Source organism: Gracilinanus agilis, chromosome 2, assembly GCF_016433145.1.
Source record: "Gracilinanus agilis isolate LMUSP501 chromosome 2, AgileGrace, whole genome shotgun sequence".
NCBI classification, from domain to species: Eukaryota; Metazoa; Chordata; class Mammalia; order Didelphimorphia; family Didelphidae; genus Gracilinanus; species Gracilinanus agilis.
This window is the reverse complement of record NC_058131.1, coordinates 691085826-691113160: the sequence shown is the minus strand read 5'-3', so window position 1 is coordinate 691113160 and position 27335 is coordinate 691085826. Positions and strand designations below refer to the sequence as shown.

The 27335-nt window shown below is 37.0% G+C and overlaps 1 protein-coding gene across 1 annotated transcript in view; it reads left to right on the top strand.

Moving 5' to 3' along the window:
* SCAPER (S-phase cyclin A associated protein in the ER) overlaps nt 1-27335 on the top strand; it is a 388867-nt gene that overhangs the window by 129871 nt on the left and 231661 nt on the right. The window contains exon 21 of the mRNA XM_044660293.1: nt 24583-24648. Within this exon, the coding sequence (XP_044516228.1) occupies nt 24583-24648 (66 nt within the window). The remainder of the gene's footprint in view (nt 1-24582; nt 24649-27335) is intronic.

Genomic DNA, 27335 nt, shown 5'->3' with positions numbered 1-27335 from the left:
GGTTTGATTTATCTAGATCTGACAGAGGAATATTTAGATCTCCCACTAGTATGGTTTTACTATCTATTTCCTTCTTCAGCTCTGCCAGTTTCTCCTTTATGAATTTAGGTGCTATGCCACTTGGTGCATATATATTGAGCAGTGTTATTTCCTCATTGTTTATACTGCCTTTAATCAGGATGTAATGACCTTCCCTGTCTTTTTTAATCATATCTATTTTTACTTTGGCTTTGTCAGAAATCATAATAGCCACTCCTGCCTTCTTTTTCTCATTTGACGCCCAAAAGATTTTGCTCAAACCCTGAACCTTAAACTTGTGTATGTCTACCCGCCTCATATGTGTTTCTTGTAGACAACATATGGTGGGATTTTGGTTTCTAATCCTCTCCGCTATTTGCTTCCGTTTTATGAGCGAGTTCATCCCATTCACATTCAGAGTTATAATCATCAGTTGTGCATTTGCTGACATTTTCAAATCCTCCCCCATTCCTACCCCTTCTCCTTAAGCTATTTCCTTTAAAACCAGTGGTTTGCTATTAAGGATATATTTCTTGTCAGCAACAATTGTAGAATTTTTGTTTTCTTATCCATTATGCTTAGTTTCTTTTTATTGGAATGTTTATTAATCTTTCCACTTAAAATTATGAGAATTGGGCTTCTTTTTTCTACCATTTGCATCTCTAGTGTTAATTTTTAAATGTCGTTCCTTTTGCTCTTTTAAGTGGTACTTTTGTATTAATATTGTATTAATACCCTTGTGTTAAGATTTGCTTAATGCACTCTGGGTAACCCTTTCTGCATATGCTTTTTCTTTTCTTATAATTTAATTTTTTTCTATTAAGAAGTATTTATTTTTTCTCCTTCTTCCTCCAAGTTCCCAAATGAATAAAATGAAAGCAAAAAGGAAACTCATAACAAATAAGCAGAGCCAAAGTACATTCCTACATTGACCATGTTCAAAAATTTACTTCACGTTCTGCATTGAGTCTCTGACACCTCTGTCAGCATGTGGTTAGCATATTCATAATAATGTATAACAATGTGCAATTGTATGCATTGTTTTCTTGGTTCTGTTTACTTCATTTGTTCAGCCTTCCCTTCAGTTTATGAACTCTTAGTTTTCAGTTTTTGCCATTCCAAAAGATAGCTGCTGCATTTTTTTTTAACATATGGATCTTTTCCCTCCTCTAAAAATTTCTTAGGGAAAAAGGTATAGTAGTGGTATCCCTGGGTGAAAGGGTAGGAACAGTTTAGTAACTTTAAGGATGTAGTTAGGTATTACTTTACAAATGGATCAATCAATTCATAGTTCTACCAGTACTGCATTTTTGTGCCTGTTTTCCTGCAGCTTCTCTAATATTTGTTATTTTCCTCTTGTCATATTTATGACTTGGAGGTTTTTTTTTAATATGATAATTGATAGATTGGGGTTTTTTCCTTTGAAAGTTTCCTGTTCACATCATTTGACCATCTATTGGGAAATGGACCTTAATCTTATAAAATGAAAATCAGTTCCTCTTGTGTCTTGGATAGATGGCCTATATTTATTTATTTATTTTTGCTGCTTTTTCCCTCTAGTTAATTTATATAGACTTTTTTTCTCTTTATTCCTCCTTTCTAATTATCAGCCACTTCTCATATATGGGCTGGGGGAGGGGGTGTCTTTTTTAATTAATAATTTTTTTCTTTATCTTATTTAGTTACTTCATTAAATTGTTAGCTCATATTTTCCTTCCTTCCATTCCTCCTCTCAATCTTCTTTTTTCCTCCATTTCCCCTTTTTATTCTAAGAAGGATTTTTTTACCTTGTTCTCTGCTTTATCATATTCATTTATCTTAAACAATTTTTTTCAATTCATGGTCTATATTCTTATTTATTCCTTCTTTAATTCTACTTTATTGATGAATTTAAAGCTTTTGAAGTATCAAATTTAAGCTCCCTGATAACACTTACCGCTTTGTTACTAATTGTTATTTTTTTGATAACTTTTTACTCATCATTCCTTTATATATATGAAGAAGTAAGGATAGAAGGGGGTATACCATGGTAAAAAACAACCTATGTCCCAATTTGTGTAATCCAGTTCTTTTTCCTGAACTCCTCATGATCCCTCTCCTTTCTGCATCCATGTTCTCCCACTCTTTTGGGTTCCAGTTGCCCTGGGAGCTCAGATTTCTCATCTCATTAGCCAGAATATTATCCATGGAGCTACAAACCTATTTCACACAAATTGATATCCTTGTGCAACAGCTACCTCCAGCTATTTCATCTGCACTTACAGACATAATATCTCTTCCCTTTTGGGAGGACTTTTCCCTTTTGGATTGAGACCACCATTTTGCCCCCTGTTCCATTCTCTTATAATACTTTTTGCTGTAAAGATAACAGTTACTGTCTGCTTTTCATTGTGGACTTATGGACTTCCTGAGAGTATGCTACATTTTTCCTCTCTCCTTTCCTCCCATCTATAGCTTTGACCGACACGATAGACAAGAGTTCCTTTTAGGGCCCTGATGGCGAACCTATGACACGTGTAGCCATTCCATATACGTGTCATACAGAGAAGTAAGGGGCCGCATGCCAAAGATGGAACATTTGCTGTAGTATAGTGTAGACATTCTATGACTGAGGTCTGTAGGCTAAACAACACAACTCTGGCACAGAGCGTTGAGTTCTGGGACTTCTGGGCTGTATAGGAACTTTGACCTCACTTCTGGCCAGCAGAGCAGGGAGCAGCAGAATGCCGTGGGGGACGCATCTTTGGGGGGTCCTGTGATCGTCATTGCTAGCAACCACATAACCACAGAAATCATCATCCATTCTACTGTTCTGGGGTGTCGTGGATTTCTAATGGACCATCATTATTGAGATAAGTGAGGGGGAGCCTGGGAGAGGCAAGGGCCTGTGCTATGGGTGCCGTTTCCCACCATTAGAAATAGCAGCAGCCATCTTAATTTACATAAGGAACGCCATCTTGCAGCATAGTGCAGACTCCATTTCACCACTGTTACTGTTGTGCATCCTTATTAACCCCTATTTCTGCTTATTAACCCTGCCCTTTCCTAAAAGACAGTTAACCCCTCACTTCCTGCAGGGCTAACAGGCTATCTATAATTCTATCTTCTATCACTGCCTCCCTGATGGAGAACCCAAAAAATAAAAAAACAAGGTTAAGTAAACAAAGTGGTAGTAGCAGTAGCCGACCCTTTCAAGAGACATGGACCAAGATATATGGCGTTATAGAAAAAAATGACAGATTATTTTGCCTTCTATGTACTGAAATGGTGGTAAACAGAATGTGGAATATAAATAGACATTTTGAAACTAATCATTCACAGCTCTTGAAAAAAAAGTGAGGATGAAATGAAGGAATACATTTCCAGGCAGCTACACCTTTATAAGAGCCAATCTAATTCCATCCTTAAATATGTAAAAGGCTTTACAAATTTAACATCTGCAAGTTTGAGCATTGCTCACTCCATAGCTCAGCATGGAAAAGCATTCAGTGAGGGAGAATTTATTAAAGAAACTCTCCTAAGATGTGCACCTTTTCTATTTCATGATATGCAAAATAAAGATGCAATTATTAAGAGAATATCTGAGTTGCCACTCAGTAGAAATATCATAAAAGACCAAATAATGAGACTGAATATAAATGTACAACATTAGTTAAAGAGAGACATAAGTCATTATAAATATTTTTCAATCTCTCTTGATGAAACTACTGATATCACATTGTTATGATTAAAAATGATGATGGTCAAAATCAAAAGGGAGAATAATATTTTAATAAAAGCCATGCTGATAGAGATAAACTGACCACGTGCCTGTAAGAAAAACCTATTCCAACCTCACCTCAGCCATTTACCTTCCTCTCTCCTCGAGCTCAGGTAACTAAAGAGGAAGTTCCAAGTCACTTCCCCCTAATTTCAAACAGTCCCTCACCTTGAATATGTCATCCAAAACCTGAAACCCATGAAACCCGTTGGACCACGGGAAATGTAGTTTTAAGGACCCCCACAGGTCCATAGAAGTTTGTCAGACACTATATTGAGGTTCAATCCTTCCAAATGGAACCCCAGGTGATTTTAACTAACACATTACCCCCCTGTGATCCTTTGGGAGATAAATCTCCCCAATGGATCAGGAAAATATAATCAAATTAGAGTTTACAATAATTTAGAGATAAAAGGGAGAAAGAACAAAACCAATGTTCGGTACATTGACAAAAAACCATTAAGGGGGCAGTCCTCCTTTCTGGCATAAACTGTCCATTCAAAATAAATGCATCCAACCCCATAGTTCAGATCAACTGTGCCCCAAAGTTCAAATTGGATCTTCATGATCCAGTGAAGGCTCTTCAGGCATCTTTTGGTGCCTCCACCAAACAGGTTCGTCGTCTGGATTCTGGGGAGATGGCAAAATCCTTATCCTGAAATTATTTTCAAAGAATTTAAACTTTACATTATAGATTATAAAACATACATTTCCTTCTGAGAATTAACATTACCCCCCCCCCCCCCGAGTTTACTTCTAAGGGAGTAAAAATTGACTTGCAATATAGATTATAGTTCAGACATTATGATTTTAAAAACTTAACACACACACACCCCTGAGGAAAATATTAACTAACACATTATCCCCTGAAAAAGTCAGCCAAGGATGCATGGCTAAGTGAGTCACGGGGGTGCATGAAATCAATTGGCAAAAGAAATAATAAAAAAATAAAAAGAATAAAATTCAAAAAAAAAGAGAAAAAATTAACTTGTGAATGAAATGTAAAATGTGCAAAAAATGTAGGGGAAGTAAACAGGCCTTTGATTCAAGGCCCAATGAAAGCGATTTAAGCAGTATGTTATAACCCATTTAGGGCCAGGACTACAGAAAAATTGCCATTTACTCTATATATATAGAGGAATAAGGGAAATGCCTTTCTTTGATCCGATTTTTCCCTGTACCTTCTCAGGGAATGAGCCATTAAATGATAGCCAATCTTGGGTGCTTCACTAGGAATTTAAGTTGAGGGGACCCACATCCTCTAAAGTTTTAGAAAAGACTGGGACTCCAGGACTCAAACTCCAATTTTCAAGCCCTTCAAGTATTGGCATAGAACTCCTGCAATTCATGCAGATTCTTTAGTCAAGTATCTGACCATGTGGCTCGGCACTTCTCCTGGAATCAGAGAGGCATTAAATCACAATCCCATAGTCTCAGGCTCAGGCTCAAGTATTTGCATTGAGCTTATTTCGCTGTAGAATCAAAAAAAAGGATAAATAATGATTATATATGTACTTCCAGTACAAGATGAGAAAAAGGAAAAATCAATTGCTCTATAAAAAAAATGTTTTAAAAATCAAAAATATATATACAGCTTAGAACTAGAAGGGTTTTGGTACCCTAAAATGAGATTTTCTGTGAGAGAAAGTGGGTTTTACAAAATAGCAGATTCACAATGCACATTCAGATAGAGTACCATATTTCTAATAACACATTTTAAAACAATAAACAATGATGTTCAAAAAATCATATACTTGTTACAACTTTTAAACCTTGGCTAAGGGTTTCTCAACAAACTCTGTTATTGCTTCCATATAAAAACCTGATATTAAAAAAAAAAACCTTCTGGTCTAAATTATCCTCAAGAATTCTAGACCCTTCTGATAAAAGAGGCTAAAACATAGACTAATATAAAAAAATATATATAAGACAACAATTCTTCACAATAAAATATATAAAGCTTATCCTTTAAGACAACAATTCTTTAAAATAAATACATAAAAACCTTATCATTTATACAGAAGGGTACTAAGCATCTAAAGTAAAATTTTAAAAGACCTCTCATAAAATTACAATTTAAATCACAAGGCAATCACCAAACTCTCCAAGGTCAAACAAAATTAAGGCAATTTATAACTTTTAAAATGTGTAACTTTTAAATGGTATGAGAACATAGCATTGTTGTTGGTTACAGTAAAAATGAAACCTGAAATAAATTAGGAAATATAATATGAGTATCAGATAACAAGCTGGTCAAAACCTCTTACCAGTTCTAATATTTTTTTTTCATTATTTGGGAGTTACAATAAAATCATAAACAGAATTAATCTAGCAGCCACAAACTACATTAACTTAAAATGATTCAGTGCAACAGGAAAATCAACAAAATAAGCAAGATTAATTTACAAAACTAATTAGCAAAATACAGTAAGATACAGTCACTCTAAAACAGAAATAAAACTCATTCAGTTCCGAGGTTTAAAAGTTCACCCCTTGTTCGATTTAAAGTTCTTTTGATTGAGTTCTGCTGAGTTTAAGGAGTTTTTTTTTTTTTTTTGATTTTTGTTTTTTTTTTATAATCAGTCTTTGCTCTCAGTTCAAAGTTCTGAGCAGGTATGGGGGTGAATAGGCCATACAGCCCGATTTAAGGGTAAAAGCTAGGTCCATGTGGTGTCGGGTCATGGGCTCAGGGCTAGAGAAAAACTTAAAGTCAGTTTTGTAGAAGATACCCACGTGGAGAGCTTGTGTGGGGTGCCTAAATTAGGTCTTTAGAGAAACACGTGGAGGGCTAGAATGCAGGCCATTACCAAGGGAGGGTAGTGGAAATATATTACCCAAGCCTAAACAGTAGAGGCAGAAGTCTCCGAAAGTCTCGGCAAAAGCAGCAGGTCATCGCTGTTGGGGCTCGGGGTTCTAGGACTAGCAGGATCGGAGAAGAGGTCTGCTCTGGTGGGAGTCAGGAAAAGCTGCGCGGAGATCACAGGGACTGGAACGCTGGCAGGCTTGTAGTCAGGAAGCAGTAGGAATGGAGATCAGCGGCAGAGGCACACTGGCTGGGCTCTGGCATTTTAGTTTTAAAGCCAAAAGCCAGAATCGGCTGGCCTGACCACCCAAGGTGGTTTGGGCTGGACTGGCTGGCTGAGTCCCACCTGAGGCAAAAACGTGCTGTTGCTTTTAGCAAAAGCATGGCGAGGAAAGCCACTTTCCTTTTTTAAAAAAGTGCTCAAAAGAGCTGAGCCAGGCCAAAAAGAAAGCATGGCTATCGTTAGGCTATCTGGAAGATTGAGAGTTTGAATTTCGACCTTCTGGTTCACCAAACTCTTATGATTAAAAATGATGATGGTCAAAATCAAAAGGGAGAATAATATTTTAATAAAAGCCATGCTGATAGAGATAAACTGACCACGTGCCTGTAAGAAAAACCTATTCCAACCTCACCTCAGCCATTTACCTTCCTCTCTCCTCGAGCTCAGGTAACTAAAGAGGAAGTTCCAAGTCACTTCCCCCTAATTTCAAACAGTCCCTCACCTTGAATATGTCATCCAAAACCGGAAATCCATGAAACCCGTTGGACCACGGGAAATGTAGTTTTAAGGACCCCCGCAGGTCCACAGAAGTTTGTCAAACACTATATTGAGGTTCAATCCTTCCAAATAGAACCTCAGGTGATTTTAACTAACACAACATCACATACTCAGTTGGCCATTATTGGTCGATATTCTGATGGTCTCACAAAGAGAAAAGAGTTGATAAAATTAATATCAGTGCCAACAAGTACATAAGGAAGCAAAATATGTAAGGTTGTTGTTATACAAACATTCCGTGACCTAAGCATTAATATCTCTAAAGTTGTGTCAGTGATGACAAATGGGGTACCAGACATGGTGGGAAAAAAAGTCGGTTTTGTCAGATTCTCTACGGAAGCTATTGGACATCTGATTTTGCCTTTTCATTGTAGTATTCATCAGGAGGCTTTATGTGCCAAGGCAGGATTCACCGATTTAAATGACTTCATGTCAATTGTTACAAAAATAGTTAATTTAATAGCTGCTCTCCCCCTTCACAAGCAAGAATTTTCTGCACTTTTATTGGAGGTTGATTCTACCTACAGTGGACTGCTGATGTACAATAATGTAAGATGGCTGAGCCGAGGCAGAGTTCTTGAGTGCTTTATGGAGTGCTTTGAAGAAATTAAGGTATTTCTTGAGGTTAAGGATCTGGGAAACTTTTCTCAGCTCAATGATGATAAGTGGGTCAACACCCTAATGTTTTTTACAGATTTCTCTGTTCATATTAATAAACTGAATTTAAAGTTACAAGGTTTTGGCAAAAGTATTGACATTATGTTTAGATACATAAAAGCTTTTGAAAGTAAACTTAAAATTTTCAAGCGAGATGTAGAAACTAAAACTTATAAGTATTTTCCTCGAGAAACAAAGTATTTTGAGAAGGCCAATGCAGCTGTAGAAAATGAAATGGAACCCTTTCATATAAAGAACCAGCATGTTTTAGACTCGTCACTTGACCAGTTCAGTGATAGACTAAATCAATTAAGAAGCCTAGAAGAGACCATGAAAATAATTAAGTATCCTGATGTTAGTAGTCTATAGTAGTTTGGAATTAAATGGTTTCCAATGGATGCAAATTGATGATTTGGAGATGCAACTTGCAGAATTTCAAGACAGCATCTGGGCTCAAGCATTTGTTGACTTGAAGTGTGTAAAAATTAAATGGATATATAATAATGATAACTTTAAAAATATTATGAGTTTTATAAGATTTATTAGTAGTCTCTAGAAGATAAAGCCACATGCCATACTAGCTTTGGCTCTCTAAGCAGCCTGCCATTCCCAGCTACAGCATGCCACCAGGAAGGAAAGACAGGAAGCAAAGAGAAAGAAGAACTCTCAGTTTTACCCCTCTGTCTACGTCATTGTGTAAGGACAGGAAGCCAGTGGGCTCATGGGAAATGTAGTTCAAGGACTCCAAAATTTCCAATAATGCATTCCCCCCTGAGAGCCAAGGGAGACTGGTCTCCCCAAAGGCTCTTGCAAACATAACCAACTTTTAAATTACAGTAATTTGGATATAAAAAGAAAAAAGGACAAAACCAATGATCTAATGATTGCTAGACACATTGACAAAAAACCAATTGGGGGCAATCCCCTTTGGCATAAGAGTGTATATTCAAAACAAATGCATTCAAACCCCCACAGTTCAGTCAACTGCACCCTCAAAGTTCACTGTGGATTTTCTGGATCTTCTTGATGCAGTGTATGTTCTTCAGGCATTTTCATGGTGTCTTCTCCAAACAGATTCATTGTCTGGATTCTGGTAAGGTAGCTAATTTCTTATCCTGAAATTACTCTGAAAGCAATTTAAATTTTACATTATAGATTATAATACATACATACCCTCCTGAGGAGAATAATAACACATTCTCCCTTGAAGAGGATAGAGACAAACATCTAGATCAGCTAAGGCTACATGGCTGAGTTATGGGGGTATATGAGTCAATTATCAAAAGAAATCCAAAAACATCAAAAAATCCAAATAAAAGAAAAAATAATTTGTGGATGAAATATAAAATGTCAAAGTCTTATGTGCAAAAATGTAAGTAAAGGAAAAATAAACTTATAACAGGTCCATGAATCAGGCCCAATGAAAGTGATATCTATCCCACAAGTCTATAGGACAAAATATAGTAATATTGCATTTACTATTGGCAGCCAAGACTACAGAAAGTTGCCGTGTTATAAGAGAGAAAAAAAAGACTAGATTTTTGTGTAAAAGGGAAGTGTCATTCCCTGGTCTGATTTGCCTTCCTTCTCAGGGATAGAGGAGCCAGGATGATAGCTCCAGTATTTGACTAGGATGTGTTTCAGGAAAGGCTGGCCTCTAACATGTGTCAGAAAAGCCTCAATCTCAAACCCCAAATGCTAGGTTCAAGTCCTTAGTATTGGCTTAGAAAGTTCATCAATCCTACCTGTATTGGTTTGGTCTTTTTTGACTTCGTGCTTCTAGGCACTGTGCAGATTCTCATCAATCACATTGGGAATGGTTGGTCTCCTTGACCTTATGCTTCTTTGCACTCTATAATAGCTCTTTTGTTCCCTTCTCCTGGAATCTGACACAAACATTAATCACAGTCCCATGACATTTATTAATAAATGGCAGGTTTCTTTAGTCTAAAGCTTTTGGGTATGCAATAATATAGCAAATATGTATTTATATGAAACTCATTATTGCTAAATCAAAAAAGATTAATATTGATAATATGTTCAGGTACAAAAATGAGAAAAAAAGAAACTCAAATAAAGTATTAAAAATGAGATCCATTTCCTTTTTAAACTTTTCAATGAACTACTGTGAGTGCAAATGATTTTCACAAAATAACAGATTTATAATGCACATTCAAAGAAAGTACCAAAGTTCCCCAAAATTACAATAACATATTTAATGACGATATATTATTATATAGGATTCATATGAGTTTCTATATAGCCACTTTTTGTGTGATATTTTTTAAAAAAATCTATGAACTGATGTATACTTCTTACAAATTCAACAGATATAGGAAATCTTTCAACCTTAGCAGCTGCTGATGAAAAACTATTTGGGTCTAAGATATCACCAAGAATTTAGATTATTCTGGTGGAAGTAAATTCAACTAAAGAGTTTAAATATCATGCATGCAGGAGCTCTTTTTGGCTTCTTGCTTTATATATAAAAAGTTGGTAGGAACTTCTATTTGATGCTCTACCTTTTAATACAATATTCTTTGATATATATATATATATATATATCATCCATTATTCTTTGATATATATATATATATATATATATATCATCCATTGAGAAGGTACTAGGTATCTAAAGCCATTTCTAAAGACTCCTTAGGCAACATGTAAGCTTGTGAAAGGGTTTGTGTAAGTTGAATGTATTTTTACAATGATATTCGCTTTAGTATAGTCATGGGGAGGTACAAATAATATGATGTAACAGAATTTATCTAATAGACAAAAACAGTAGCTTAAAATGATTCAGATAGTGATCAGATTAACATATGTACTTAAAACAACAAAATTAAATCAAAAAACAAACAATCAGCAAAGTACAATTAGATATAGACATTTTCAAAAAACAGGGGAGTTTGAGAAGGCTTAAAATCTACCTCCACTCTTTAGAGTTCCTTCTCTATTCATTCAAATTCCTTTTATCTGAGCTCTCAATTTCATCATAGTGAGGGAGAACTCTACACTGAGCATAGTGTGGATGATCCCCAAATGGGATGAGGTACAGAGGCTGGACCAAAATGGCCAGGGGCTGTAGGGCGATGAATCTCTCCTCTGAACCTCAGGCAAGATAATCTTAGGGACCAGTGCACCCAGAAATGGTAGGAAGAAAAAACAAAGCTATTTGAAATAGGTAATGCACTGCTCTTTATAGGACAGACTATGCTTACAATTTTACTTCCTGTTTGGAAAAGTAATCTTTCTTTCCCCCTCCCCTTTGGGGTAAAATGATAGGGCCCACGTGCTATCTCAGTCACATAGACAGGGAATTAGAACAGGCTCAAAAACCCACATGGGGGTGGGGTTACGAGTTAGAAGCTCTCCTCAAGTAAAAGCCCTTTAGGAGGCTAATTATTGCCCAAGAGGAAACATACCCCGGCTTCAAAGGAAATCAGCAAGCAAAAAGGATGTGTGTGTGTGTGTGAAAGGATTTATATTTCACCTGCTTCTTAAAACTTCCCATCTTGCATTCTAAAGATGGGGCAGCAGCTCCAGGAATGGAAACAGCAACAGCAGTTCCAGGGAGCGGTCAGGATCTGGGATTGGCGGCAGCTTCCAGAGAGGGGCAGCCAGCAGCAGCAGCAGCAGCTAAGGGGATCAGGAACAGTAGACAGCTTGGCAAAAAAAAAAAATTGTCTAGGCTATCTTAAATAATTGACATCAGACTGATGTTTTGGGGAAAAAAATTTTTTTGAGAATTCGTTCTCCAAATTTCAGGTGGTCGCCAAATTGTAAAAAATAAAATGAATATATAATAATGATAACTTTAAAAATATTATGGGTTTCATAAGATTTATTAGTAGTCTCTAGAAGATAAAAGCCACGTGCTATGCTAGCTTTGGCTCTAAGCAGCCTGCCGTTCCCAGCTGCCGCATGCCGCCAGGAAAGAAAGACAGTAAGCGAAGAAAAAGAAGAATGCCAGCCCCTCAGTTTTATTCCTGTCTCCGTCATTGCATAACGACAGGAAGCCAGTGGGCTCATGGGAAATGTAGTTGAAGGACCCCAAAATTTCTAATAATTCAGGTCAAAGCTTGAGAATCTGGGAAGGTGCCACTTGGAAAATCAAGAGGAGTGCCACTACAAACAGGAAATTTGGAGTGCCTGGAACTGAATACCAGACATTTTTAGTACCCTTAAAAATATAGCAATGGGTTCATTCACAGTTTTTCCTTCTATGTACTTTTGTGAGACCTTATTCTCGGCATTAAATATCAAAACCAAAAAAAGAAACAGTTTGACTGATGAAGTTGATAACACTTGCTTGGGCTTGAAGTGTACAAAATACCAACCTTCAATAGAAGATTTAGTGGCTAAATGAATTTTCATTAGCCAATGAAATTCAGCAACAAAAAAGTCACTAATAGGCAGGTTAAAGAATTTCCCCTCCCCCTCACTTATCTTAATTCATGGCACCCCACACAAGTTAAATAATATCAAGACCAATAAAAGAAACTGACTGACAGATGAACAAATAAGTCACTAAGCAAGTAAGTTAAATAGTTTTTGGTTTATATATATAATATATATAGTTATATATTATAATTATACATTTTTGTTATTTAAACTATAAATATCACAAAATTATGGTTTTTTCTTGAAGTGACATACCACCTGAGTTATGCTTGGTTTTTTTTTTTTTTTTTTTTGGTGAATTTTGGCACACTAAGCTCAAAAGGTTGCCCATCACTATTTTAGGGGCTTGTGGTGTTTAGTTTGCAGGGTTTCACTTTGGGATCTCCATCTTTATTACTTCTATTTCTTTAGATTCTACATTTATATTTATCCCCTTTTATACTTATGGGGGGGGGGACTCTTGGTGATAGCTCCGTTTTCATTTTCTCTTATAGGTCAGTTTTCTATTTTTCTTTTCTTAAAATGGTATATAGAACTGGGATAATTTATTTCATTACCTCTTTATTCAAAGTTGTACTTCCTATTTTATTGTATTATTGAATGTTAGATTCAGTGTTCTTTATTTTTTTTTTCAAGAATTCTTCCAACATTCTTTTTTATTGAAAGTCTTATTAGCCTCAGGTTTGAAGGATGTAGCGTCTTGGTTGTACCTTGAGTTTCTACTTTTTTTTTTTTTAGAATATTATCCCATTCCCTTCTGTTTATTTTGGATGCAGAATAGTTTTATGGTATTTGAATTTCCTTTTCCCTTTATATGAAGGTATTTCTCCTGATCATTGATAAAATTTAGTATGTGGTATTGGAATTTTAAAAAATTTTTTAATTAACATGTTTTTATTTATTGTTGTTTTTGTCATTTCAGTCATGTGTGATTCTTTGTAACCCCATGTTAGGGTTTACTTGGTAAAGATACTGGAGTGGTTTGCCATTTCCTTCTCTAGTTCATTTGACAGATGACGAAACTGAGGCAAACGGGATTAAGTGTCTTGTCCAGGGTCAACCAGCTAGTAAATGTCTGAGGCCAGATTTTAACTCATGAAGCTGTATCTTCCTGATTCCCAGTCCAGTGTTCTATCCATTGTATCATATATAATCTCTCCATGTAGGTATATCTATCTGTCTTTCTATATAGATATATATGTGTATCAAAGTTTGCAGCGTAGGGTTCTGTCTGTTTTGCTTTCCCCTGGAGATAGCCTGTGGATGCTTTCCATTGATGTTTTGTTTTCTGTATTCTGAAGTTCTGGGTTTTAAGTAAAGTGGTGTCAGTGACAGTTAAGAGCAGAGAAAACTTAGCAAAGGAAGTGAGAAAAGGGGGATCTTTTAACAGGTGAAATCAAAGGATTGAGTATATTGAAATTAGGGCAAATTGGCTGTAACAGAAGGCGAAAGGGCTAGTCATTGGCTTCAGATATAGAATTGTTGAGAAAGAAGTCTTTAAGTTTAGTTGACAAGTTCTTAAGAAGTGATAATTAGCTATAAAAAGCTTTAACCAGGTACCCAGGTACTTAAGTTAGATGTTAATATCTTCTAGTAGCTTCAAGTAACAAGATTGAAAATCTCAACTGTTATGTAGAATATGGAGATATTTTGAAGAGATTTTTATTTGTGATGTTTGTATTTCTGCTTCAGCACATGATTTCTCTGTGTTTCAAAGTCTCCCTCCTGGAGTTGGTAAGCATTTTCAAGAACATACCTTCACATTTGAGGAAGTTAGGGAGAATAAAGGGTTATTAGCCAAAGGAAACATGTGAAGCTTCAATAAGGGAAAATGAAGATTTGAGAAAGAGGAAGGGAGACTTGTGCCAGTTTGGTGTATTATTAGACTTTTAAAAAAAAGTTATTTTTTTTAAACCCTTACCTTCTGTCTTGGGGTCAATACTGTGTATTGGTTCCAAGGCAGAAGAGTGGTAAGGGTAGGCAATGGGGATGAAGTGACTTGCCCAGGGTCACACAGCTGGGAAGTGTCAGAGGCCAGATTTGAACCTAGGACCTCCCATCTCTAGGCCTGACTCTGAATCCACTGAGCTACCCAGCTGCCCTCTCTTTGAGATTATTCTTGAAGAGGAGAGATTTGAGTCCTCATGAACACTTCATCTTCCCAAGAATGATATTATAACACAAACCCAGATACCTAGCAAATGAGGAATTATCCACTAAGAGGCAGAGGAAGATGAGAACCGTTATAGTAGTTGGTAATGTCCTGCCTTTGTTACTGCGTCTGTTATATGTAATCATTATAACAATAACCAAGAGGTTTATAATCTTCCTGAGTGTATATCTAAAACATAACTGAAAAACTCCCAGGACTCATCCTAATCATTAATTGTGATCCACTTTTGGTAAGATTCACTTCTTTGGCACAAATTACAATTCTAGAAGAAACTAGAAAATTATATCCAATGATTATTCAGTGTTTTGCAAGAAAATGATTATTATAGAGATGTAGGTCATCTAATTTTTTTTTATTGGTGATCATTGAAGGCAAAGAATGTGAAAGAGAAAAGTTAATTTAAGAATTGAATAGCTGTCTGCAATGGTGGTCTCTACAAATGTGATTTGGTCAGACATTGAAGACACCAAGGTTATCTGCTATATCCTGGGCCATTGCCACTCTATTCTAGTGCTTTTAATAGAAGAAAGGAAACCCCATTTTAGGGAGTTTATATGAAGGATAGTTAGGCTTCAAAGAAGTCTGCTTAGGCAGCATTAGAGATATTCATGAAGTGAAGTTGTGAAAACACAAAGGGAAAGAGTCCCTTATAGTAAGGATGAAAAATAGAATGCCTTAAGAGGCAGAAGCAGATGCATCTGTCAGTTTATAGTTCAAAAGGATTGTACTGGGGACAGCTGGGTGGCTCAGTGGATTGAGAGCAAGGCCTAGGGACCAGAGGTCCTGGGTTCAAATTTGGCCTCAGACACTTCCTAGTGGTGTGACCCTGGGCAAGTCACTTAACTCCCATTTCCTAGCCCTTACCACTTTTCTGCCTTAGAACCAATATACAGTATTGATTCTAAGATGGAAGGTAAGGGTTAAAAAAAAAGGCATGTACTAAATATGGAAGCTAAACCAGGTAACAGAAAAGAGGTGCAAGAGCATGATATACATAACATAGTCTCAGGGATGTTAAACCTCACAATGAGCTTAGGCTAATAAAGGAAGCTCAGGAACATACAAAAAGTGGGTGGTTGTTGTTTTAATCTCAATTGGCCGAAAAAAGAACAATCAAAGAAGGGAAGGGGGAATAGGAGTTTTGTACTGAGTGGATGGGACAACAGTTACTGACAACAGGGAAAGGTTTTATTGCTTACTTCTTATTTTATTTTGTTTGTGAAGGAGAATGACCTTTACATTGGAAATTATAGGATGAAAATTTCTGGCAGGGAGTTGATACCTTTGATAAGGAAGGAGATATAAGTCTCCTTGCCCAAAAGAATTACATCCTTGGGCCTGAAAGGATGGAATGATCTATTATCAGTGATATTTGAAAGATTATAAGAAATCACAATATTAAAAGATCAGGGTATCACAAGATAGCAGAAGGGGAAACATCTCCTATTTTCCAAAAGGAGAAGAGAACAGTCTTCAAACTATGGATTTGTAAGTGACTTCACTTATGGGGAAATTCTAGTATGGATCATTGAAAGACTGGTTGGTGAATATGTGGGAAGGAAAGTGGACAGGTCCTGCCAGACAATCTTTCTTGACAGTATTTCTAAACTAGTTGGTGAGAGAAATACTGTAAAATGGAGTTTATCAAAGGCTTTTGATGAATTATCCTGTACTATTTTTCTAGAGAAGATGGAGAGATCCAGATTAGATACTAAAACAGTCAGGTGGAATCAAAATGGATTGTCATGTGGAGAAAGAGTTCAGGAGGAGGGGGTGATCAACAAAGTCAAATGTTAACAGAGATGTCAAGAAGGATGAAGAGTGAGGAATAGCCATTGTGTTTGAGGGAGGAAAATGGAGTGAGCATTTACTAAGTACACAAAAATCCTGGAAGGAAGGGGCTGTTGGTATCCCCATGACATAGCTGAGAAAATTAAAGCAGGCAGAAGTGAAGTGACTGACCTAAGGTCACACAGCTTAGTATGTGTCTGAGGCAAGATTTGAAATCAAGGCTTACTGATTCCAGACCCATAACTTTGGAGGGAGCAATTTAAGTTAATTGTTGAGTTAAAAGCCAGGTTGCTAGAGGTAGGAAAGTTAATGGGAGGAAAGCAAGAGGAGGCAGCAGCACCATAACAAAATGGATATGAGAACATGCTGCTTATGCAGGGCTTCCAACATTGCTGTTAACTCTGTATTCCTTGTCTAGTTCAGTCTGACAGTTACAGAAACATGATTTTTATCCATTTATCTTGGTTTGTTCAAATTACAGTTCTGGAAAACTGATTGTTTATCCCAGCTACAGGAGACTTCCTTATGATTTAGAAGCCAAAGACCAGTTCATTTTCCAGACCTATTTGAGGTACACCCACTTTTTTTTTAAAACCCTTACCTTCTTTCTTAGAATCAGTACTTTAAAATCACTTCTTTCCAAAGATGAAGTACAGTAAGGGCTAGGCAGTTGGGGTTGGATGACTGATCCAGGGTCACATAGTTAAGAAGGGTCTGAAGCCAGACTGGAACCCATAATCTCTCATCTCCAAGCCTGGCATTCTATCCATTGAACCACCTAGATGCCCCTCCACCCACTTTAATAAGTGGTTTGTTGAGTATAGAATAAAACTAAAGGATATGTGATATCTGAATGAAAATTTTCATCGAGGCAAGAGACAGTTTAAGAAAACATTTTTCTACTTGAGAACATTTTGTTCTAAAGAATTTCTTTCTCTAATAGTTATATTTCATATTTTCTCATCCAGCATTCTATATTGATGCTCAGACAATGAAATGAACTCCTTATTTCTCTCTCATAACAACACAAATTAGTGAAATGAGAATTGGATTTGAAGTCAAAGGATCTTGGAGTGAATCTTAGCTCAGGGCCTTACTACTTGTATGATATGGGACACACCATTTGACCATGTATAGCTCAAGTTTGTTCATTGGTGAAATGAGGATGCTAGACTTTGACCTATGACTTACATATTATTTAAAGTCTATAATACCCATCTAATGACCAGACAATGTTCAGAACTGAAAAGGGCCTCAATGATCTCCTAGTTTGATACCATCATTTTACCAGATTCTTTATCTTAGGCCCAGAGAGATTGTAATATTTCTCCCAGGTCACACAGGTATTTAGTAAAAAATCTTGGAATTTAGCACTTGACTTCTTAGTTGTAATTCAGTCATGTCTGACTCTTTGTGATTGCATTTGGGATTTTCTTGGCAAAGATGCCAGAGTGGTTGGCCGTTTACTTCTCCAGTTCATTCTACAGATAAAGAAACTGAGACAAAAAAGGTTGGGTGACTTGATCAGGTCACACAGCTAATGGGTATCTGAGGCCAAATTTGAACCTCAGGTCTTCCTGATTCCACGCCTGATACTCTATCTACTTTGCTACCTAGCTGCACTTCTTGACTTCTAGTTCTGTGTTCTTGGCCACTGAGTACATATACAGATGTTAGTTAACTAAGTACCTTAAGGAAATATTTCTACTAGCCAGCTAATCTCATGCAAAGTATGTGAATTTCTTTTAGACTTGCCAATATGGATTTTTCCCTGGCCTAACTTATTTTTATATTTCCTTAATACTGTAAAGGGGAAAATTAAGATTTGGTTGACTAAATAGTAAAAGTTTTGGTCACCACAGAATTGATTCAATTCCTAATGAAAAACCTCAAGTCAAAATGACTTTTATGGTAGTTTATTTACAAGTGAGAAGAGAGTGAAAGTAAGAAAATCAGAGAGAGGATAGGGTAAGATAACTAACCTAACACACTAAGTAATTTGCTCTGGCCCCTGGCTCAACTCAGGCAGGGCTAATTAGTCCCCAGCCAGAGAAGGCTCAGTCTTGTGCCGAGGGTCAGTGATGAATAAATGAAGCAAAAGCTTCAGTCACGAAGCCTCTCTTGAAAGGAGAGTTCCTTCAAAGGAATCCAGGAAGAATCAGTCTTTGCACTCACCATGTGATAGTACACAGGGAGAGATTTAAGAACAGTCTCACCAAGGTCTTAGGTTTTAGGTCCAACAAGCAGTGTCTCCACTCCAGCTCCAGCTCCAAAAAACAAACAAGAAGTGAACTCACAGGAAGTTGTCACCCCCTTTTAAAGGCACTTCTTTTACATCACTTCCTGTGCCTGCCTTCTAGTTTATGTGTCCAATCACAACAAACGTTTTGCTTAGGACTGCCCAGGGGGGCCGTCAGTCAATTCTGATTTGTCACCCCCTCTTGCACACGTGGGTTACAGACCTTCCCCACTCAAGTGTAAGTAGGGTGTTTAGATCTAAGAATGGGCAAGGTAGATTTAATCTCATTATCACAATAGCTGATATCCATTCTGGGATCTACTTAAGGATTGGAGTATTCTGTCCATTGACTATGTTTTTGCAAACATATAAATGTGAGTTTTAAAAAAATTTCCAACCCACTAAAAAATAATGTTCTATAATATCCTACATATTTTATAAGAGAGTCAGTGCAAGTAGAGTGGATAGAAGTTTAGCTTTAGAGTCAGGAATAACTGAGTTCAAAACCATATACTAGCTCTGTAATAATAGGTAAATCACTTAATCTCCTCCTGTTCGTCAGTTCTCTATGATTCAAGTTTTAGATAAGCCAGTCAGTATCACTGGAAGAAGTGCCCATACCAGGAGTTCTCTAGGAATATATATGTGGGGGTGGGGTGGGGGCCTCTGGATCTCTCAAGCAGTTGGGCAGCATGTATCATGAAACCTTTGGAGCTGTGTTGAGTCATGGTGCTATGAATGGCTTGGTCTTTGAGAGTGATCAGATTTTTCAAGTATTTGCCATTACAAAGAGTGAACAGATTTTTCTTGGACCTTCCCTCTGACCTCAGAGAGGTGTCACACCATCAGCCTCTGCTCCAAGATGCCTCAAGGGACCAATGGCCCTTTTTCATTATTTCCTTTTATGCTAGAACTCAGGCTCTCATGCCACTGTTTGAGAGAGAGAGAGAGAGAGAGAGAGAGAGAGAGAGAGAGAGAGAGAGTGTGTGTGTGTGTGTGTGTGTGTGTGTGTCTGTCTGTCTGTCTGTCTGTCTGTTTCAGCTCATCAAGTACTGCATAAAGCTGAGGAAGCTAGACCTATAGCTTTGGCTTCTCAGCTCTTAATGTCTCTATGCTTCCCTCTCAGATTCCTTTTAGGAGCTCCCTGGCACGACACCTGTCTTTTAGCTCACATATCTCAGTAGTCACAAATACTTCTCAGTACTAAGAGGAATTTTTGTTCCTCTGAATTGTCAATTCCAGCTTGCCAGTTAGTTCTCAGATTCATACTACAATAGAGCAGTTCTTTATTTGCAAAGAATCATATCATGCACAAAAAAGTCTGAGATTAATTGGGAGTGAATTTGTTTCTGGTTACTGTTGTTTGAAGAACTGAACCTAGAAAATGGGGAGTCAGCTGCAAATCTGACCCTATCTTCAATATGAGAAGGCACTGGGACTAAAAACAAAAAGGGACACAATAGTGCTTGTGGGCACAGTAAACCTGGCCCTGTAACTCAGTATTTCATGTATATAAAATGATGAAATGGGGCTAAATAGTCTCTGAGATCTCTTTCAGTTCCCAAGTGTTGCAGCAAAACTGGTATTTTTTAACATTTTACATACAATTCATAGTTTCTGAATCTAGAAATCTGCTAATTCACTATATGAGAGAAACCTGTACCAAGAGTTCTTTCTCTCTAAAATGAACCCTGTTCTTATTCAGGGAATTATTAAATTTTAAATGGTGACCAGTCTATTATAGATTGTGCATGTGTATGTTTTACATCAGAGAAAAAAATGAAATTACTTCAGTAAGAATTTTAAAAACATTTTTGTAAGTTTTATTAATACCTCTTTTTTACATCACATCCATTTATGAACATGTCCCTTCCCAACTTCCTCCCAGTAAGCCTTCCTTAGTCTCAAAGATTTAATAAAAGAGCCAATAAGCAAAACTGAGGATTACAGAACACAGTCTTCCACTTTCCTCACCAATGTAAGAGGGAAATTTTAGGTATTTTATGGATATATATTTAAAGTGTGGCTGACAGGAATCAATAATTCAGATTGATTCCATAATTAAATAGACCCAAGTCAGGATCGGATTTAAGGTAGTTTATTTATAATTACGAAGGTAAAAGGTAGGGAAATAGAGAGAGGGAGAGGCCAGTCCAGGCCTGCAGAGGCCTGGACAGAGAGGGTTAAAAGGCTAATTTAACTAGGCTACAAGCCACAAGACCTTAGCAATCAGAGAGGTAAATAGCCTACTTAAGGTATAATTCGGAAACGCCAAGGTAGGCCAAGGAAGTCAGCCTAACTTACTCATGTGACAATTCAGAGTGGAAGCTGCCTGAGGTCTCAGCAGACATCCCTCAGCACCAAGTTCAAAGCGGGAACTGCCCCAACAGGAAGTAACCAACATACTTGAAGAGATCGTGTCTCTCATCACTTCCTGTGGGTCCACCTCTAATTCAAGTGGACAAATGGCAGCCTCTACACTGATTTGGACTGCCCAAAGGGCCGTCCCTTATTCTTGATTTGTTACTTATTGTCACGTGTGGGTAACTCATCTCCCCTCCCACTAAGGGAGGTGGGGATGATATCATCTCAGGTAAGTAGAGTTTTGACCATGAATGGGCTAGAGCTAATTCCATTTACACACCAAGGACAGGTGAAGTGCTTTTGTCATTTAAGCTGAAAAATGTTTAGTTTGATTTTGTTGTTTGTTCCATTTCTGTTGTCAGTACTTGTATTGTTTTCTTCACTTTGCATCCCTGACTGTATTACTGTGAATTCTTTATGTTCCTCAATTTTTTTCAGTGCAGTAATATTTCATCATTCTCATTCATCTCCCTACTGTTTTAGATGTTTCCCAGTTCAGATACCAGGTTGGTTTCCACTTCTTTGCTAGCAGAGAACATGTTTCTATCGTTATTTTGATGTTTATTTGCATATATGTTACATACATTGTGTGTATGCATATGTTTCTAAGTTTTAGAGCAAAGACTGATAAGCACTGAAATCTTAGGACATTTTAAATGATGGGATTATCTTATTTTCTATAGGAAATCTCAGAATGGACAAGTTTGTAGCAGCTGTCTGTTTGAGAAATCCTTTACAAAATGTGCTGGCAATTCCCAAGAGAACTAGTAATGTGATTATGTTATTAAAGGCTCTCACATAAGTCACTTAGCACATCCCTATGCTATATAACCTTCACAAATGTGAACATGCATTTCACCTTATGGAAAGAAGAGGAGGGAACTGTTTCATGCCTCTGATTCTCTTTAGTTCAGTTACAATTTTCATAATTTCATTACTGATTTTTACTTAAATTATGGTTCTAAATTGAATCCAATAACCAACACATTTGGCATTAAATATGTTTAATGTCAAATTTTACAAATTTAAAGAGTGTGTTATTTTAACTCTTTACTGAAACTATATGTTGATATTGTAACAAGATGACCATACTAGGAAGGAGATTCCCACAGTCGTGGATTTAGAATGAGAAGGGCCTCAATGAAATCCGGCTCCCTCAATTTGAGGTTGATGAGAGGGACGCATTGAGAAGATATTGCTGTTACCCAGGGCTCACTTTATGCCCAACATATGTGTGAATGGCAGAGAGATTCAGGCTCTCCCAGTCTTTTTGGCACAGCTTCACACTTCTCTTATTTACGTTTGCAATTCATCTTGCCTTTAGCAATGCAACAGTGCACAAGTTGCTGAGCCACTAAGGAGTCTAGTGCCTATTGCCTCTGGGAGAAAAGAAACTTTGTATAGCCTTCAAGCTTTTTCAGGCTGATCCCAGCTTCCTCCCATTGTGTGTAATCTCTGTGCCTCAGCCAGCCAACACAGTGCCAGGCTCTGTCCATGGTGCTCCATTGCTGGACAGGTACCTCTCCCCAGAGTTACCTCATCTTCCTCCTTCATTTCTGTCTTTTTTCTTTTTTTTAAACCTTTACCTTCCACCTTAGCATCAATACTATGTATTGGTTCTAAGGCAGAAGAGCAGTAAAGGTTAGGCAAAAGGGGGTAAAATGACTTGCCCAGGGTCACACAGCTAGGAAGTGTCTTGAGGTCACATTTGAACCTAGGACTTCTGGTCTCTAGGCCTGACTCTCAATCCACTGAGCAATCCAGCTGCCCCCTTTCCTCCATTTCTGTCTCAAATAGAAGTCTTCAGCTCTCTTCAAGTCTCAGCTGTAGTGTTACCCTCTCCAAGAAGGCTTTCCTGATTCCCATCCCTGCCAAAAAAGTAACCCAACTACTTTATATTTTTATTTATCTGTGTACATAGTGAAACATCTACTCATAATTATAATAGGTAACATTTATCTAGTACTTTTAAGATTTGCAAAGTTACTTTATATGCATTATCTCCTTTGATCCTCACAGCCCTGGGAGGTAGGTGCTATGATGATTATTCTCATTTTAAATTTGAGAAAACTGAGACTGAAAGAGATAAATTTGCTCAAGAATCTCACAGCTACTGTCTGAGACAAGACTTAAACTCAGGTGTTCTTGATTCCAAGTCCAACACTCTAAATACTAAATGGCCTAGGGGGAACTATTTCCTTTTTTCCTTTTTATCTCCTATACCCAGATCATAATGTGGTAGGTGCAACAAACTCAATGAAAGATTCTTGAATTGAATTGCATTCCTTTGATACTTCTTCAGAGACTGTTTTATTCAGTTATGTAGTCTTGTGTTAATGGAAGAATATTTTTGTTAACAATCCAGGGGTCTCTCCCCTTATACTGCTCTTTTATTTTTACCTTGGTGTATAAAGTTGCATTTTCCCTCACTATTTAGCTTTTTATACCATAAATCTAACTGAATTTTCTTTGGCCTTTAATCAGTATGTACTATTTGCATGTTTTTAAGGGCTCCTGACTGATGAATTTATTTTAATTAATGAATTTTAATTATTTAAAATTATATTCCTTATGGCTACTCTTGCAGTTATCTGGGATCTTTTTCAGAGAACTGGTTTCTTGGAGTGAGAAGTAAGATTTTCAATTTTTAGCATCCAATCTCTCCCTTATTCTCTAGGAAGAGAGCTTGACAAATGAAGTCTCTGTTAATGGATTGCTCCAGTAGCTGCTGTCATCAGGTGATGGACTGATGATGGCTTTCACCTGCTGGACCAGGCAAGCTGGAGCCAAGCTGAGCAGTAGCTAAGGATATTGTCTCAAATTCTCCTAAGCTTTGGCATTTAGCCAATGTAAACAAAAATACTGAAAAGTGTCTGAACAAGTTGCTGCTGCTGTGCCTTTTTAATTAAAAAAAAATTACCTAAAGTTAAAAGACTCTTCTTGTGTGTGTGTTTTTCTTTTTTCTTTTGCATTTTGTTCCAGACAGGGTGCAAAAGTTATTGTTATCTAAAGTATCTGGTAGGAATTTAGCATGCTTGCACATTTAGTAACAGGATTTCTAAAAATTTCCTATCATTATGAGACAATGTGGAAAATTTTTTTTCATTTCTCCCTTAATATTTGCAGTTGTGATGATTCTGATAGAAGGAACAGAGCCTCCTGTTAGTATCATTCTTTCCATTTAACAAGGTGCTTTCTTGTTGTGATATTATAAGCCAAGCAAATGTTTTTGTGACTTTTAACATATAAATGAACTGAAACTCAGAACAGCTTGGCTTCTTTGCCTAGTTAGTATCACATGGCTAATAATAAGTGACATATCTAGGAGTACTAGAACCTGAGGCATCTTCTCGTAATTCAGTGCTCTTCTCTTGGAGACCACATCCCACAGCACCCTGAAAACAATAGGCTGTGCTACTGATTTACTGTATGAAAAGAGTAGTGGTCAATAATCACTTTGTACTGTTTTTAAAACTGATTTTACATGTGTTAAAAAATAAACGTAAACAGGATTAAGATTTAAAGAATCAAATTAGTATATGGCTTTGTTGCAAACAATTACTCATTACAAATCCTTGTTTTCTCTTAGGGCAAAGGAGTATGAGAGCTTAATGGAAGCAAAAAATCCCAACTCTGACTCACCTTATAAAGCAAAGTAAGTATTTCATTGAAAAACTTAGTTTAGTGCATCTAGAGTTGCTGTTCATTGCCACGTAATAGCAGGCTTAATGCTTTGCAAGGCCTATCACATTCCTCTTATAATGACTCATTTCCCTGCAAATCAAGTTACTGGCTATTTTCTTCCACATCAATCCTAAGCAGGTGTTCATAGTGTCTCAAGGAAGATGAAAATATCAACCTTCCAATGGGGTTCAGAGGTGCAAGATTTATTAGAAAGTGGTGATTTGGTTAAGATTCAGCTAAGTTCATTTTTTTCCATTCTGTAAGGGAAAAGCGATTCTACTAAAAATAAAAGTTCTCAATCTCTATTTCTAAGGGCAGCTTACTTACTTACAAGGTCTTCCAGGCCTTGTTTTGGTTATAGACCATCCCATTCTCCAGTTGTTGTCCACTCAGCTTTAATAGCACTATGCTACTTGGCAGAGGGCTGTGCCAACAGAGAAAAGATGAAAGGTGAACTAGATATGATGTTGAGCTTACAAAAATGTATTAAGAAAGACTATTATTCCAGGAGAGGTCAGACTTCTGCCTTCTGAATTCCATGACATCCTTCAGTCGTCCAACATGTAATGTCACTTCAAGGAAAGTTGTTTTTGGGGGGAGCTATAAACAGGCATGCTAAAACAATGGCTTTGCTTATAGATGACCTTGAGGGTTTGTTTCTCTTGGAGAAATCTTTATGTAGAGGCCTTGTTGAAAATCAAAGGAGTTATTAGTTTTACATTTCAAATGGCTCTCAAGAGAAGTGTTGTTCAAACCCATTCAGATTTGAAAGCAACAGCTTTGGCAAAAGCAGTGGCATCAGCCTGAACTAGGAAAGCACACATAGAAAGCTATGAAAAGTTAAAAGGAGGAGAAATGCTGTGCCCCCTTCCAAGGTACTCCTGTAGAACTGATCTGACAGAAAAGTCCTGTAAAGGAGAAAAACAAAGCAGTAGGTCCCACTCAAGGTGGAACCCTCTGGGCCAGTAGTGAGCACAGCTATGAACTTTTTATTCAGTCCTTGTACTGGTGACTTACTTCAATGTGAAGTTCAAGGACTAGGTGAACCAGCAGAGGAGCCAGTTTTCCATTATTGGTGTGGTGAGCTGTCAAGTGCAATTTGCAATAAGTTAGCATGAAAAGTTTTTAGATTATACAGTTGTGTATGCTATGTTTACATTTTGTTGGATGTTTTAATCTGTTAGGTGGTTAAAGGAACAGAGGTCTCAGATTGAATTGCTTTTGTGGAAGGTATTTTTTGGTTTTGTTTTCCTAATACTTGTGTGTGTGTATATATATATGTAGTAAGGGTGGGTATGTTTATGTATACACACATGTATAAAATAGCTCACCATTCATGGTGGTAGAGCTCATCTCTTTTATCTTGGAGGAGTGTGTGTGTGTGCGTGTGTGCGCATCTATTATTAAAATTCTTGACTTGAGTCTTAGGGGGCAGGGAATGATTAAGGTTAGGGGCATGAGGGTTCCTAATTTTTAATGAAGGATGTTAGATTTGGGACTCTTTACCAGGAAGCCAAAGGAAAATATCCCTGTTTATTCTTTCCCCTTTTATCTTTGCCAGCCTTCTTTGTAGAATTTATTTTTCTGTGGCATTTAATGTGTTATAATTCATCTATTTCAACATAATATTCTCTAGAATATATTTAAAATCCTCCCCCCACCAAATTGGTGTTTTATATGATTAACATAGAATTGAGTGGAATATAAACTATGACTATGTTGTTGCTTATACTACTTTCGAAGAGTATTTGTGTGGCATGCATGACATGTAGTTAATACACTGTCATTTAGTCAGGCTCAGATCAGATCTTGTAAGTTATAATTTGCTCAAGAGACATCCACTGCAGTCTTGCCTTAAGGGAGGAACTGGCCTTTGGGCTTTAGTCTGTAATTGTACATTATCTCCTATTAGCTAAAATAGCAGTAGTTAAAGCTGATATGAACTTGAACGGCTATTCTACCCTTGCCCCCACAGTAGATTCTGGACTTAAGCATCAACTGCTTGGCAGGTGTCCATTCAGCAGATGTTTCCTTCTATCCCCTCTCCTGAATTTCTCATGTGCATGCAGCAGTGGGCATCATACAGGGCAGGGATGAGGGAGGGAAGCATCCAAACTGTTACCATTTGTAGACAAAAGTAGTTTTTGTTGCAAAAAGTTTTGGCTCTTTAATCTTGCCTCATTGTATCCATATAATTTTGGCAAAGGTAAACTTTTTATTTTTGTAAATATGATCCAAGACATGCACGATGCTTAATTAAGTATTTGGAATGAATATTATATACTTATTGAATATATTGAAAAATACTTAATGAAGTATTTGGAAACTAAGAACAATGTTTTCTGGGAATATGCCTGATAAATTTCAGTGCTCTTCTGATTAAAAACCAACACAAAAGAATTGAAGATGCTGTTTTTTAGCAATGTTTGCCATCTCTTCCTTATTACTTGGAATTACAGTGAAAATTTAGCTTGAAGGATTTCTTCCTCCTACTTATCTCTAATGATTAAAAGCATTCAGTGTTACTAGAGGAAAATTTATTGTAAAAGTAATATCACTAATGAAAATCTTGAGTTCATTCATTTGAATTGTAGTTTTCTGGAGGGAGGAGAGAGAGAGTTATATGTAGATTAGCTGTTTGTGGGGTATTTTTTTAAG